This window comes from Parasteatoda tepidariorum, unplaced genomic scaffold (genome assembly GCF_982258835.1).
Source record: "Parasteatoda tepidariorum strain Cologne lab strain unplaced genomic scaffold, Ptep-v5.0 scaffold_125, whole genome shotgun sequence".
Classification (NCBI taxonomy): Eukaryota; Metazoa; Arthropoda; class Arachnida; order Araneae; family Theridiidae; genus Parasteatoda; species Parasteatoda tepidariorum.
The window spans coordinates 34,067-50,532 of NW_028257484.1; the positions used below are offsets into that span (position 1 = coordinate 34,067).

At 32.1% G+C, this 16,466-nt stretch overlaps 1 protein-coding gene across 1 annotated transcript; it reads right to left on the bottom strand.

Annotated features, from left to right (window-relative positions):
- Positions 1-10,919: 10,919 nt before the first annotated feature.
- LOC147800788 (uncharacterized) lies at positions 10,920-13,094 on the bottom strand. Its single transcript, XM_087156461.1, has one exon. It carries the CDS (start codon positions 13,092-13,094, stop codon positions 10,920-10,922), a length of 2,175 nt encoding a protein of 724 aa, XP_087012587.1.
- Between the last annotated feature and the right edge of the window lie 3,372 nt (positions 13,095-16,466).

The window sequence follows — 16,466 nt, forward strand, 5'->3', positions numbered from 1 at the left end:
AACGAATAGAAATATAAATAGGGATGAAAAATAAAACGTATCAATAAATCTGTGCTGAGCAACACTACAAAATTATGCACAAAATTTTAAGACAAATACCGACACAAATAATAGAGTTAATTTGAATATACTGTTTCGTTTTTCATTGAGACACCTAGCCCAAAATACTGCGCATATTCGCGTACTCAATATCTTGAAATAAGCAAGATATTGCTCATTAAATATTCATTACCTACTTCAAAATATTGCATGGTAATTATTGCTGAGACAAATTTGAAAAATTTTTAGTAGTCTATTTTGAATTTTTTTTATTTGTGTGGGATGATTCGGTACAGTCGTTGCATAATTTGATGAAAGATAGAGCATTTCAAAAGAATAATTGCCTAACAATACTTGTCTTGAAATGTCATGGTGATTAACTAGTCAAGTTCGCAATTTAATCAAACAGCTAAGCATATTTAAATGCAGTGTTTGACAATTATTACTAGAAAAAGTACATTCACCATAAAATTAGGATAATTTATTTAAATAAACATATCGTTTCGAATACACACAAACCCTCAATTACCTCTATACTGACGAATTTGTCAGAAGTTGAGAATATTTTTGTTCTTTTTCATTAAAATATTATTTTTGACCCTGAATGAATTTTCTTTATTTTACCTTTTAGCAGGATTTAAAATCAACACAAGGATTTAGGATTTAAAATCGTGCAGTAGAAAAATCCACGTAGAAGAAAATTTCTAAACTAAGAGTTTCATATATTTGTCATCTTCGTTTAATGAACTACAAGTTATAAAAGGAAATGCAAAAATCAAATTTTTTTCAGTTTTATGAAATTTTATTTTAGCTTTGATAGCATTAATATGGGAAAGAAAATATTTGTCTAGTCGCTTTTCCTTAAACCTATCGTGAAGCACTGGTGCTCTTTTTTCAATTGCTTGGGAGTATACTAAAATTTAAATCTTTTAAATGTATTGAACACGTTTGTAACACAAGGATCACCGGTTCCTTCAATTGGAATGATCTTTTGTCTTATTTTCGCTTGTAAAGCTTTTTTAAAAAAGAAAATACACTTTTCATCAGGGATCTTTATTGAAATCAAGCATGCATTGTGACAGAATGAGAGATGGAAAAATACATCTTCCTGTTACGCGATTACTGCCAAACAAATGAAGAAAATAGGAAAAGCCTGAAAAATATATTATGAATGACAAACAATAACAACATTTATAAAACACATAATTATCAATAAATGATCGGAAATAAATACAAAAAGCATAATTTTTAAAAAAATCCAAATCCATGATGCGCATGCGTTAAATAATCAGTGGAAAATGCGTAGTTGTGATCTATTTAAGCGAAAGAAATAAGTTCGCTGCCGACCGGCCTGTGTAGGGAGCAGGGAACTGTACTTGTATCAGAAAGGTCCTGGGTTCGAATACCGGGCAAGGCATGGATGTTTCTTTCTCTCTCTGTGTGTTCTATGTCCTTTCTCCTTTGTGTGTGAGTGTGTAAGAATGTGACCCGCCCTATAAACGGGTTGTGGTTGTGTGAATGGCGTGGCAGAAATCGAATTCCTGGCCATAGGTGGCGCCACTGGAAAACATGAACAATCGCACCCCCACTGCCTAAACAAGCATACGATAAAATAAAAAAATAAATAAGGTCGCTGTACAGAAAACATTGTAATATTTCACTGAATTACCGAATAAGTCGATTGGCAAAAAAGTAAGTTGAGGTTTGCAAGTCAGTTGAAGTATGGCAATCGACGATCTCATAATTCAGAAAAATAAGCATTTTTTATCGATGGTGTTCTGTTTCTTTTTTTTTTTTTTTTCAGTTGTTATGTCAGTTCAGTTATGTTCAGTTGTTCAGTTGTCTTGCTTTCTTAATGCAAAGTATATTAAGAGCAAATAATCCAGTTTAGTTTAATCGCATTTTTGGCAATTATCTAAATTCCAGCCATAAATTCAAATGAAAGTGTATCGCTAGATATTAAAATGAAATATATCTGTGTTAATATTCTATTCAATACAAAGTACATTACACTATTTTGTACACTTTTTACCGCATTAAAATGAAACCTCTATCAATAAAAAGAAATGTAAATAGGAAAAAATTGAACAAATATATCAATAAATTATTATAATCATCAATATTTTATTCATTTTTTTTGCTCATTTGTACTACTTAAAAAACTATTTTATGTTTTTTGTGTATATAAAATTAGCTAATTTTGAAATCATATAATTGGAGATACTTTTAATGTTTTCACATTTCGTGGAGATTTACAATTTTAAAAAATAAAAAAACTACTCACCAACACCTAAACCCGCATTAGTCCTGCCAAGCTTTTAACTAAATGCATGAAAACAATAATAAAATTTATCATACAGAAGTCGCAATACTGTATTGAATGTTATCATACGTTAATTTATTTAAAATAACAGCATTGAATCTATGCATCATGCAATGCTTTTATTAAACTAAATTACTATTTTCCCATAACTTTCAAAAAAATTAAAATCTTCAAACTAAATAAATAAATGAACGCAATCTCATTTGTGAATTTTTGATTCTTTAAATATACACTGGCTTTCATAAATTAAGAAAAAAAACACAAAAACAATAATAACTCAAAAAGTTACGCACGGAATTTAATGAAATAAGAATAGTGCACATAAAATTATATAGTGCATTATATAGTGCACATAAAATTAATAAAATAACATTAAAAGTATAAACTAGACAACAAAGGTGTTACAAAAATTAGCCAAAATATCAGAAAAGTACTTCTTTAACATATTACATTTCAAAAATAAAATATAAGTTTCTTGACTTAATTATAAAAATCTGTATGAAAACGGAACAGACTTCATTATAAAAATAAACAAAAATATACCTGTTGATGCTGATGTTGACAATTCTAGAAATATAAAACAGTTTTTTCTGCTCATTTCATGCAAAGCATATGTTTTAAAAAAAACCTACATAATATTTGTCTGTGGCTTTAGCAGATAAAAAAAAATCAAACCCAAATTTTAGAATCTTATACAACAATGCCGGGCGAAGGTTGATCGTTTATCTTGATTTTGAGCATGTTACTTAGTAACATGATATATGTTTTGACTTAGTTTAAACTATATTTTAAACGCGTCTTTAATGTTGAGTTAAGGTATGTTACATGTTCCGACTTTAACATCTTGTGTGCTTAATTATAGTACCGAAAAAACTGTACGATTGTTTATGTGACACTTTGTAAGCTCGTAACGTAGAAAAAACTTTTTTCTTTGTCAACAACCGATTAATTTTGAACATACCCAATATCAGATTCAAATATATTTCTAAAGTCTTAGGTGGCCATGCTAATTAGTTACGAATTATTTACCAATTGCTTACTATTAATAATATTCCTCACACAGTGCCCGTTGTCTGCTGAAATCTACGTCGTTCTAAGAACATTTAATTTTATAAGACATTTGATTTTAAAAGCTGTAATGTCTACACTTAGAGAAAAAAATTCAAGATTAAATTTCGCAATTACGCTAAAAACTATATCGATTGCTACGTTAAAATTTTATTTTTACGAAATCAATTTTTGCCATTTTAATTGAACATGAGCTACATTTATTTTTCAACTTGAAGAAGAATTTTTAAATATTGGTATATTTGATTGATTAATTGTTTGATTGATCAAAATTAAAAATTAAACAATCAGTATGGTTTGAAACTTTTTTAATGTTATTGTAAAATTTTATGTTTTGCTTTCGTTTTTCTTACTTCAAGTTCCTTTTAAAATACGAAGTGTTTTTATAACATCTATTGTAGATTGAGTGAGGAATGATCATTGAGTTTTCAAGTTAAGGTCTGAGATGTACCACTTTTCTGCTCTTATTAATTAACCTATGATCATTGACATTGAATGAGGATTAGAATTTTGAAACTTTTTTAATTCATATACAGTTTTCATTTGAATTCCTTTACATTTTCATAATTTCGCAACTCTCGCTCTTCAATTTAACAATGAAATACCATACATGCATGTAACTTAGTTAGTTTGATATGTTGGTGTGCAAAATTAAATGTGTTACTTACATGCTTTCAAGACTTCAGAAATTCAAAATAAAAAGCAGAATTTCTAATTATTTTAAACAAATTCTCGGCAAGTTTTTTTCCTATGGAAAAATATTTCAAATTACAATGTTGAGATCTGAATAATTTATAGTATATATTTGCATAACTTTTTTTAATGCAGTAAGTAAAACGTTATGCAAAATTTTTAAAAAAAATTTCTATGTCACAAAGTTACCACCGTGGTTGGGGCAAACTATAATAACAAAGTCATGGCCTTGAAATTAATTAAACAATTCTAGAATATATTGAAACTTGTTATTGAATATAGCCTCAAAAGTTTAAAAATACGTCTAAAAATTGTCAATCTCCTTTTTTTCTTCATTTTTTAAAGGGTAAAATCGAAAAAAAAATTTTGATTTTTTTTGTGTGGTTATGAATAGTTTTATAATTATTATTAATTACATCCCTATTATAAATTCTATTATTCTCACTAATTCCTTTAGTATAATGAATTCTCTTATTGCTTTTATTGATTAAATCCTTATTATCTGAAATAAAACTTTCAAATCAGCTCTAAGCAAATTGTTTGGGAAAAAAAGTTGTTTTTTTGCATTTGGGATCCTTTTTTATTAGCTTTCACCCACACCTGATAAAATCAAGATCTTTAACGCAACCCAACACATTACCCATTTTTTGTCCACTGCAAATTCTAATGAAAGTCTTTTGTTTGCTGATACGCTGAGCAACAAATTTTTGAATCATTATGTATTTATTTTATCATTGAGTGAGGATATAACATTTATCTTTACCTCTTCCACTTTGTACTGTGGCATCAATTTGCCTTCAATGTCATGGTAACTGACCTCACTGTTAATCAACACATATCCAAAAATTGTCATTACGTCTCTACCCCAAGTGCAATATTTAAAAGAAACTGGAAGGTTCCTTATTAGAAATAAAATGAGTTCATTGTACCATGTTCCGCAGTGGACTGATCGTAAAGACAGGGTTCCCAGTAGAACACCAAAGTCCAACATTACTGGCTGAGGTCAGTAAGCGAGTAGGTGACCACTTTGATTAGCTTCCGTAGGGACCGTGGGTGCGTGAAATTGGTCCTCGTTCGTGATCGAATTCGCACGCAGATCATTGGGCTACCAAAACAGGGGAGCCTTCCTTTCAGCAGAGGATCAAAATTGCGATGGCAGGTCTTCGGATCATCCTCAGAGATGTTTCCCTGACCGTCGCCAATAGCCCATTGTGCAGATCTAGTGCGATGTACATAAAGTACCTACCTATCTCATTGTACCATAAATATGAATGTTAATTTAGCTTATCAAAAATAATTTCTCAAATATGTATTTCAAGAGGAATTTAAAGTACATAACATGCAAAAGAAAACACAAATTATCAATTTTTGTAGGTCAACAAGTACGCAAATCACAGCAGTTTCACAACCCAATACTGTTGCTTAGACTGACAACAAGTTCTTTAGAAGTTATCTTTAATTTTCTGTCGCTGGAAGCCAATAAATTCCACAAAACGCGAGTGACCCGATATAACCACACCTGTTACGAATTAATCCTATTTTAGAGTAGCTCAGTATATAATTGATAATCATTAAATGTTACTCACTTTTTTCGTGGCATTACGGATGAACCGCCTAAAATAATAAACTTTTATCAACAAAATGAATCAATATCAAGACAGGAACACATACTAATCAATGATAAGGTGATGCTACGTAGCGAATTTCAAATTATTTAAGAATTCACTATCTGGGAGGGAAAAGATAATTATCACACAAGTAACAGTTCTAATGCTCATATGTATCTTGAGGTATGTTAAATTCCTGTTTGTTTCATTGGGATTAAAAAAAAAATTTCCTTTTAACCTATATTGATAAACATAAAATTAAAAAGACATAAAATTAAAAGACTTCTGAGGAAAGAAGTTTCGAAACTCGCATTTGTAATTAATCTTTCGTTAACTATTAAAGCGATTTCATATTTTTGTTAATTAAAATAATTCTGTTAAATAAAATGTATTTACTATATTTGTATTTGATTTATTTCATTTTTTTGGATTTTTTATTATGACTGAATTTAAAACAATAGCCGTCTTAAGACCAAGAAAGTTTTTTTTGTGCAATCTTTTCTTAAAGGTTTGATAAAATTGTTTACAAGGGAGAAGATATAATTTCCATTAGTAGCTATGCAGTTTAAACATTAACAATAATAACTGAACTTGAATGGCGTTGTTGTAAAGTTAATGTAAACAACTATGGTATTTTAAAAATACTACAGTAAAGTCATCCAAATAACCATATATTTGACTTGCTTTGTATATAACCTTGTATTCATCCTGAATATGGTTGGCCCTGTACATAAATAAATATAAACTGATTTTGATTAATCGATCTTGCTGGCAGTGAATAGCAGTTCTGATTATTGCTGCTAATCTATATAATAATAGGTTAGCAATATTTTGTCTCGCTAAAAACTCCCAAACTGCGCAACAGAATTAAACAAATAAGGTGTCGTTTTAAAGGTATTGTTATGTAGATGTGCAATAAGGTCTTAAATTATGAAAATTTCCCTTAATTAATTAATAAAATTAATCATTTAGTTTCAACCAATGAGAATTCAGCAAATCATTTTTCGGGTGGTTCGCATAAGCATTGTTTCCGTAAGCATCGTTTGATTTAAAGCATTTCTGAATTAATAGATTGATAAACAAAAATAAGAGTGGATAAAAAAAACGGAACTGAATTTCTTAAAAAAAGAATTCAATATCTTTAGTTCCTTTGATAAATGTTTAGTTTCATGATAAATTTTTTGTTTCGTTACAATAGAATGGCAATGGCATCGTGCGCATATTCAAACCAAAACAAACGTGCGAATATTCAAACCAAAACAAACTTTCTACAAACAATTATTTTTATTTGAGATTTAAAACGATATCTTAGTTATTTAGTTCTATTTTTATTTATTTAGTGCCTGCTGCCTAAATAAAATGCCTGCTATCAGGCGTCGAAATATCTCTAGCAGACGTCAGAGAAATGAATGGTGGAATTCTGAACGGGAAAGCATTTCTTATTGAGATATATTCTCTGCTACAGCTCCAAATTTCTCAGCTACATGAAGAAGAGATAATCAAATTGTGAAGGGGGCAGAGAAGTGTATAAATTTCATTAAGTAATTGATTTCAATATCTGGCATTTTTATTTTAAAATTTAAATTTGTTAAAATGTTTTTATAAGATTGCGAAGCAATATGCAATGGAACTGCGAAGCAGTTCTGGGGTTTGGCGAGCGTAGCGAGCAGGGGGCGGAGCCCCCTAGTCTTATTTTATTGCCACTATCGATTTTGCTTGAAAATAATGCCAGCTCTGATTATCATTGTGGTCAATTTTAACTTATTATGATTGTTTTATCCTGCTTGAAAATAATCATGATTGAAATAATTCTGGACTAACGATTTCGGGGCTATAAATATGCTGTAAAACGAATTCTGAAAATATACGGTAAAATGTGCTTGCAATCAGAATGCTAATTTATTGTAAGTTTATTATAGGCCCAAAAATTTTTAACCAGAAATTGTTTTTAAATGTTTTATGAATTTTACACGTGAGTGTATACTCGGTCTCCACTCTGGTCTGTAACCGGGAAGTTTGTTCCAAAAGTAAGCACTGCATTCTCCAGTTCAACGTTTCTCAAAAGGTATTCCGTTGAAGGGTCAAAGATATTTCAAGAGTTAAGGCAATTTTTAACCAATAATACAGAATTTCCTTTAAAAAAAAAAGAGAGATGCTAAGGTATCAATTTAATGATCAATCAATCAATTAATTTTTGCTTTACGCAACATGACTTTTAGCTATTTTATGTCATAAATTTGTATAAATGAAAGACTCTTAACAATCTTTCTCATCATTTTCATTGTTTTAAGAATATTTTTAAGAGTTTGCATTGCTATTTGCATTCAAAATTATGAATTACGCATTTTTACACCAATGTCTATATTAAGTGAACTCCCATATTTGGATCCCTTACGTTTATTCATTTCAAACATAAGGTAAAAAAATATGTTTCTCGAGTTTAGGACTGGTCATTTTTACTAGCATTATTGTTATCTCAGTTTTATAGTTAATTTATTATTTACTTTTGAACATAGAAGCTGCTTTTTTCTTATTTTCCTTAACGATGTTTCACGCATTAGTTTTTGAGAACTTTTCTCAAATACATTGAAAAGTCAAAACATTCAAACCACCTACTCAATAAAGCATTTCATCATCTTCAACCTTCAAAACAGCTATAACTCGCCCTAACATGTATGCTATTGGATCGTCCAAAAAATTCGCCTGACAGGTTTTGTCAGATACCGATAAACAAGCTTCGTTACAAAGTTCTTCTGGCAGTCTTTGCTTAGACGGATTTTATCAAATGTCTAGGCAGCGATCACACAAAATCAAGATATTCAGCTGCAGCCTTTTTAGACTCTTGACAGCTATTTTTAATGTCCCAATTGGGGTCTATCATATTAAGATCCAGCGAGTTAATAGGACATGACATTAAATTCTATTTATAGTTATACTTTACAAACCATTCCAACGCAATTCAAACCTTAGAAATTGAGGCGTTGTTCTTCTGGAAAATCCCATTTTCAATTGGGAAAACATTCGCCATGTATGGGTGCGACTGATCCACAATTAATTTCAGATAGCCCGCTGATTTTTGGGTCTGTTCTGTCACAACTATGGGTCCCAGAAACGGCCATGATAACAGCTCTCAAAATATTTTACCGTCACCACTAGCCCGTGTATGACCTATTGCGCACATGAAAAGACCTGTTCACTTGGAAGACGGCTTAAAATGACACGTTCATCAGCGTGGTGACTCAGATATCGTGATTCATTGAACCATCAGATTACGGTCTTCCACTTATTGGACCACTTAGTCCCATCCACAGTTTGATTTTGTTATACCAAGAGGAATAGTTTCCTGCATCCCCCTTTTACATGAACGTCCAACGCTTCGGCATCTATTGCTGGTTCACCGTCATTTATCCACTTTGCATTAGCACTTACAACGGCAAATACTGAAAAACTTACAAGTTGTGCAGCTACTGTCGAGCCATTTACATCTGCTCTTCATTAAATTCGCTTAAATCAGTGGCTTTTCCCAAAATTTGCAAAAGTGAAATCACGAATAATTCTTTACCTTCTCTAACAGCAGTTAAATACTATTCCAACTGAAAAACTTGATAGAACAATGAACTCGTCATCCAAATGAGTTCATTGAAAAATGTAATGGTCGTCATAATGTTTCGCCTTCTTCATAATGTTATACTTCTGTCTTTTGAACTCCACTTTCAAGAGATCCTTGTTACCATTTCTTCATAAATTATTTGTATCTATCTTTTTCATATTGGATTTTTCCTGTTACCGTTTTTGGTAAAGATAAGCTAACTTCCGATTTGGTCACTTGGTGATGCTCTCTATCTTGACTCAGTGACACAGTGTTACAAAACTGTTACAAAAAGTGTATAAGCATTTTGTTTTCTTTTTGCCTGTAGTTAAATGGTCTGTACTGGCTGCGTTCCTGGTTATATCATATTTATTTTTATTTTTAAATCAATGCAGCAGATACGTTTCTCGATATGAATTATATTAGTATATTTTATTATATTAGTATATTTATTTATTTATATTAGTTGAATGTAAAGTTAAAACTAAACTTCAAGTGTCTTAAACAAAGCATTATAAAAATAATTAAAATTTATACCTTCTTTAAAAGTTTTATGCATAAAAGAAAGATTAACTTACTAGCTGACTCTTCATCATCTATAAAATGTAGAATACACTTGTTTGTTTTATATAAATAATAAGTTTCTTAATTCATAACATCAAAACAATACTTGCAAAGTAATTTAAAAAATTCGCAATTTCATATAACCAAACTAAATAAGAAAAACAAACTAATACAAAAATCAAGAAGCAAATAAAAAGAACACGAAAAATGTAGATTTGTACTGCCATTGAATATCCTCTTATAGGCAGCTAGATAAAATTTATACTTAAACATTGAACACAAGGAAAGAAAATTATGAAGATATATGATAAAAATTTTAGCAATGATAAGCTGATGATCTTCACAGAATATTTATAATGAGCTAAAAAATAAAACTAATTAAAATTTTCTATGGTATCAATTAGAAAAATAACTTCTTTTGACTATTTCTTCTAATTTAAAATAGAGTTTTCTGATTTTATTAGCAGAGATAATTTATTGTACGATTATTTCTTAAATTTTAAAAAGTTTATATACAGAATTTATTTCTAAGCTAAAGGTATCGATAGTTTATTGGTTGTATTAAGACTGTAATAAAATACTCTTATTGAATAAATAACGGAAATTTTTTTAAAATAAATGAATGCTTTATAAACAAATAGATGTTTTAATGGAAAAATATTTAGACCGCAATAATTTTGAACAGAGGTCAAACATTTACAGTATGAAAAGCATTTTAATAAATTATCTTCGGATTTTTTGAGATTTAACAGTTAATATTATAGTAACAATCCCGTCCTCATATCTCTTAGTACTTGTTGCGAACAACACTAAAATAACTTCATATATTCCAATTCTATGGGCTGCATCTACCAGATGCGGGTGTGTTGTTAGTTTAAAAATAATTCAAGTTCATTTAACAAAAAACAACGTTTATTGAAGTAAAAACGATAACAAGAACGCGAGCAATAGACGCTCGTGACATTTCATTCGGTGATCAGAACAATAGTGACGACGTCAGTGGCTCCTTGCAGCGCCACTTACATACGCCAGTTCTCTACATACTCCCCCCTTTGAGATTCGGGGAGAGTCTCAAATCTGAAAATAGATTACAGTTCAAAAGTGTGAGTCTATCTGGAGCTTTCACTAATCTCCCAGAGGAAGTGTACTTCTTGACAATTTCTTCACTTAATACATGTTCAGGTAATGGGTATTTAGTGGAAGCTGATCCCTCCTTAAGCCCTTTATCTTTGTTAGTAGAGATTGCCTGTATCTCCAATGGAAAAATTCGTTGTACTGGTCGCAATACAGTCCCATGATGGGTTTTCAATCGAACAGTACGAATCTCTCCATCTCGACCAGGTATTAATTCCAAAATTTTTGCCATTGGCCAAAACAACCGCTTTTTGGTATCATCCCCAATTAAAACTATTTCTCCAACTCTAGGCTTACGCATTCTATTATCATTCTTATTTTGAATTAGCTCTCCTAAATATTCATTTCTGAATCTCTGTCTTAAGTCATTCAAAAGTTTAATTCGGTATTTAATTCTTTTCCTTAAATCACGCGTATTTATCTCATCAATATCCTTTGTAGAGGAGTTGCGATTTTCTATTAAAAACATAGAGGGTGTCAGAGGAATCAACTCCTGTGGATCTTCAGAAATATAAGTCAATGGTCGACTATTAATGATAGATTCGCAATCACATATAAGGGTATTTAGTTCCTCAAAGGTTAAAATTGACTTTCCGAGAGTGCGTTTTAATAATCCTTTTATGACACGGACCAGCCTCTCCCACCAGCCGCCCCACCAACTTGCTGTTGGTAAAATAAATTTCCAAACTATTTTATCGGTTGCAGTTTCTTTTGATATTTTGACCCAATCTAATTTTGAAAGTTCATTGAAGGCCCCGCGGAAATTGGTTCCGTTGTCAGAATAAATAGTTTTAGGCCGTCCCCGTCTGGCTATAAAACGCCGAAGTGCTAACAAAAAGGAATCCGTCGATAGATTATTCACTAGCTCTAGATGAAGAGCGCGATACACGGCGCAAGTGAACAATGCTATCCACACTTTTTCACCTGTTTTTAAAAAAAGAGGGCCAGCTAAATCAATGCCTACTATTTCAAATACTGCACAATCCATAACTCGGTCTGGTGGTAAAGGCGATGGCCCACTTGCAAATGATTTGGCCTTAAAACGGGCACATATAACACAATTATTCAAAATACCCTTAATTGTCTTCCTAGCTTTTATAATCCAGAACTTTTCTCTGATTAACGATTTCATTATTTGCGTTCCGGCATGACAGTTTTTTCTGTGTATAGACTCAATCAAAAGTTTAGTGAATTCACTTTTATCCGGTAACAAGACAGGATATAAAAATGAATTATCATCATTCCGTTCAACTATTTTGGTTTTAACTCTTAATATATTATCTTTATCCATAAATGTGGCAAATTTCAAAGATTCTATATTATGCAAATAACACTGTTGATTCATGCGAATCAATCGCTTCTCTGCGTTTTCGATTTCAGTATAAGTAAGTTCAGGTTTGCTACATTTATTAATTCTACAATTATTTATAAATCTGAAGATCCACCCAAAAACTCTAATCATTTTATCATAATCAGACATATTCATTTTAAGTAAGGGGGGTGCGTCGTTTGCTAGATCAACATTAACTGTCTTAATCCTCTTTCGTTCGCACTCAACTTCTTGTGGCTGACAACTAATTTCACCGACTGGCCAATAATCCGAGTGTTGCTTTAACCATGAAGGTCCCTCCCACCATTTAGAATTTTGCATTTTTTGAGGAGAACAACCACGAGACAACAGGTCTGCAATATTCATGTTTCCTGGAACGAATTTCCAAGACTGAGTGTGAGTAAGCTGTCGAATTTCTTTGACCCTGTTGGCCACAAAAACAGACCAATTTCCCTGTTCTTTGATCCACCACAGGGCTGTAGTGGAATCAGACCAAAAGGTAATTTTTGAATCTTGCATGTCAAGAGCTTTCACAACAGAGTTAGCCAGTCGAGCTCCTATGCAACAAGCCATTAGCTCTAATCGCGGTATACTCAAAGTTTTCAGAGGGGCTACTCTTGATTTAGCCCTCACGAGAATCAGACTGACTTCAGAATGATTTATTGATCGAGCAAAGACGCATCCCGAATACGCCCCCTTACTTGCATCCACAAAGACATGTAATTCGGTTAAAGCATTAATTTTCATGCAACGAGGTACATTTATATTAGTTAATATTTGAATTTCATTAAACCATTTCAAAAATTTATTTACAATATTTTGAGGAAGTTCCTCATCCCATGCAATTTTATTTTTCCATATTTCCTGCAATAGTAATTTGGGGAGCAATGTGGCGGGAGCTAACATCCCTATAGGATCGAAAACTTTCTGTATTATAGATAATATTAATCGTTTCGTTATTTTCATTTCACATGTTAAGGGTTCTACATTAGTACAACATTTCAATGTGTCATTATCTAAGTCCCAAATGATACCTAAAATAAAGGTTTCACCTGAATGCCTTTTAACGCTTTTGCTAGCCACATTGCTCTCAAAATTACGTAAGTTAAAACATCCCTTTGACAGGACAGATTTAGAACCTTCAATAAAATTCTCTATTTCTTCAACATTGAAGACACCTGATACACAATTGTCTACATAAAATGAAGATTTCAATTTATGAGCAAGTTCATTATATTCAGGATCACAATTTTCTAAAAGATAAATAATGGATGCATTCAATAAATAAGGGCTGGAAGAAACCCCGAACACTACGCGGCAGTGCCTATAAACTAATCTTTCATTGCATGGGTAAAAAAATCTGAGATAATCTCTATCTTTCGGTGCAACGGACAGCATTAAGAACGCTTTTTCAATGTCACTAACTATCCCAATAGGATAAATTCTGAAACGATCTAAAATATCAGGTATAAGTTCAATAAGGTTTATACCTTTATATAAACACTCGTTAAGAGAGGGTTTCCCCCTTTCACAGGCGGAAGCATCAAAAACCGGCCGTATCTTAGTGGTTTCACTATTTAATTTAATCACCGGTCTATGAGGCAAAAAATGACATTCATTGTTTAATTCCGCTTCCGGCACGCGTTCGACAATATTCAATTCTTCCCACTCTCTAAATACATTTTGGTAATCATTACAAAATTTACCACCATTTAATTTATTCATCATTCGCAAATGCCTCTTCCATGTTAATTCTTCATTATTCGGCAAATTCGCTGAATTATATCTCCACGGAAGTTCTACTTCAAATCTCCCTTTAGGAAGAATTTTCATTTTATCCTTAAAATTACATAAATCAAGATTTTCTTTCTTATTTTCATCAAGAGAGGGGTCAGATATTCCTAATGCATCTAGTTCCCATAATTGTTTTATATCAATGTTTCTTACATGTAACGACAATGTCGTTAAAGCAGTATCTTTTTTGTCCGAATTTAATTTTCCGATTACTGTCCAACCAAGTTTCGTTTCAATAGCTGTTAACCCAGAATCCAAATTAATTAAATTTCCAGTTAACAATTTTCCTATATTATCAGCCCCAATCAAAAGCCCTATCTCGGTTTCATCGCAAAAAGAATCCGATAAAATTATGTCTTTATTCTTTAACTCATTAAATATTCGCTCATTGTTTATCTTAGAAATGAAACCGCAAATTTTGTTTTCAGAAAGTGCCTCAAAACTGCAGGAGTAGGATCGATTTAAATTACTAATCTCAATTGTAAACACACTGTGTTGTTTAGGCTTCGTTTCTTTCCCACCGAATAATGAATGAATTATCGTTTCATTTCTCAGAGGAGTGGCCCCTAAAAGAGTAATAATTCTCTCACTGATGTAACTGTTTTCACATGCTGAGTCAATTAGAGCTCGTATTTTCCTTTCCTTGCCTTTGACCTTAACCCATACACCAAGAGTTTGAAAATAAATTCCTTCGCTTTTATTGCAATTAGATAGAGAGTTCTCCGATTTTACGAATGTTTTTTGATCAGGTTTTTTATCTAATTTCGGACACATAATTTCAAAATGAGAATAATTACAATTAGAACACTTAATATTATATTTAAGATCACAATTTTTACTTAAATGCCCTGCTTTACTTAAGCATGTAAAACAGGCTCCCTTTTTTAATAACAATTGCTGTTTTGCACTTAAAGACATTTTTTTAGCAGTATAACATTTTTCACTCGCATGATATTTACCACAAAAAATACAATTAGTAATTCTCTTACCTGCAGAATTTTCGGAGCTTACCAGGGCTGACGCAGTCATAACGTCATTCGATTTGATCCTTTCGGGAGGGGTGTCCTTCTTTCGAAAATTAGTTCCAAAACCAGACTTCGCTAGCTGAACCATCTCTTCCCCTTGCACTTCTAGGCGAATAAATGTCATTAAATCTTCTAAAGTGCGCGCTCCTTTCGCTTCTGTTTCGTTGTTCCGACGTCTCTCCCAGGCGACCATTACTTCTTCCGGTAAACAGGATTCTACCAAAGGAATAAGAAAGTCTCCGTATTTTTCCTGGGTCCTTCCAAGGCTTTCCAAAGCTCTCAGTTTTCCTTCTAATTCGTCGTATAGCGATGGTAAATCTGTTTTCGATCTTCCATGGACAGCATTTTTCATAACTAAACTTTGCAGTTCTCGTACATAAATTTGCACAAGGAGGTCTTCGCGACCGTATCTTTCCTTCAGTTGTTTGATGGCTTTAGGGTAGTTTTCCGCAGTAGCCGGGAAACTCAATACTAATCGTTCCGCTTTCGACTTGGGTTCGACAGATTGCAATAAATATTGCATTTTGTCTTCATCAGCAATGGTTTTATCATCATGTATCTTTTGGAATTGACTCCAAAAAGTCAAATAATCCTTAGCTTCTCCGCTAAATTTTTTCAGTTCAATTTTTGGTAGTTTAAACCTTCTTTTTTCAATTTCGGTAGGAACAACTGCTTCTTGTAATTTCGAATCAATACGAGAACATATTTCAAGAAAATTGTCTCTATAATTTTCAGCTTCCTTTAAATCGTTTAAAAACAAATCTTCGGTGTCACTAGATTGTAAGTATGAATTAGATACCTGTTCTTGATTCGTTTCCAGTCTCTGGAATTTATCCAATAGTTGCACTTTCAGAATCGAAAGCTGTTTCAAATCGGCTGTTTCTTTCATCAGTTCAGATTCTATCTTATTCAGGGAAAGGGAAAAGGCCGTTCTAAGACCCTTTCTTTGCGATTTCAAGGCATCTAATTCCATGTTCATAACAATAATTCGAAAGTTCGTAAATTCAAAAGTTCGTATTCGCAATCTAACACACACCGTCCCGCCGAGGGTACCAAATTATGTTGCGAACAACACTAAAATAACTTCATATATTCCAATTCTATGGGCTGCATCTACCAGATGCGGGTGTGTTGTTAGTTTAAAAATAATTCAAGTTCATTTAACAAAAAACAACGTTTATTGAAGTAAAAACGATAACAAGAACGCGAGCAATAGACGCTCGTGACATTTCATTCGGTGATCAGAACAATAGTGACGACGTCAGTGGCTCCTTGCAGCGCCACTTACATACGCCAGTTC

Excerpts from the sequence above, each read along its gene's own strand:
- LOC147800788 (XM_087156461.1), bottom strand. The coding sequence starts at position 13,094 with ATGAAAATTAATGCTTTAACCGAATTACATGTCTTTGTGGATGCAAGT.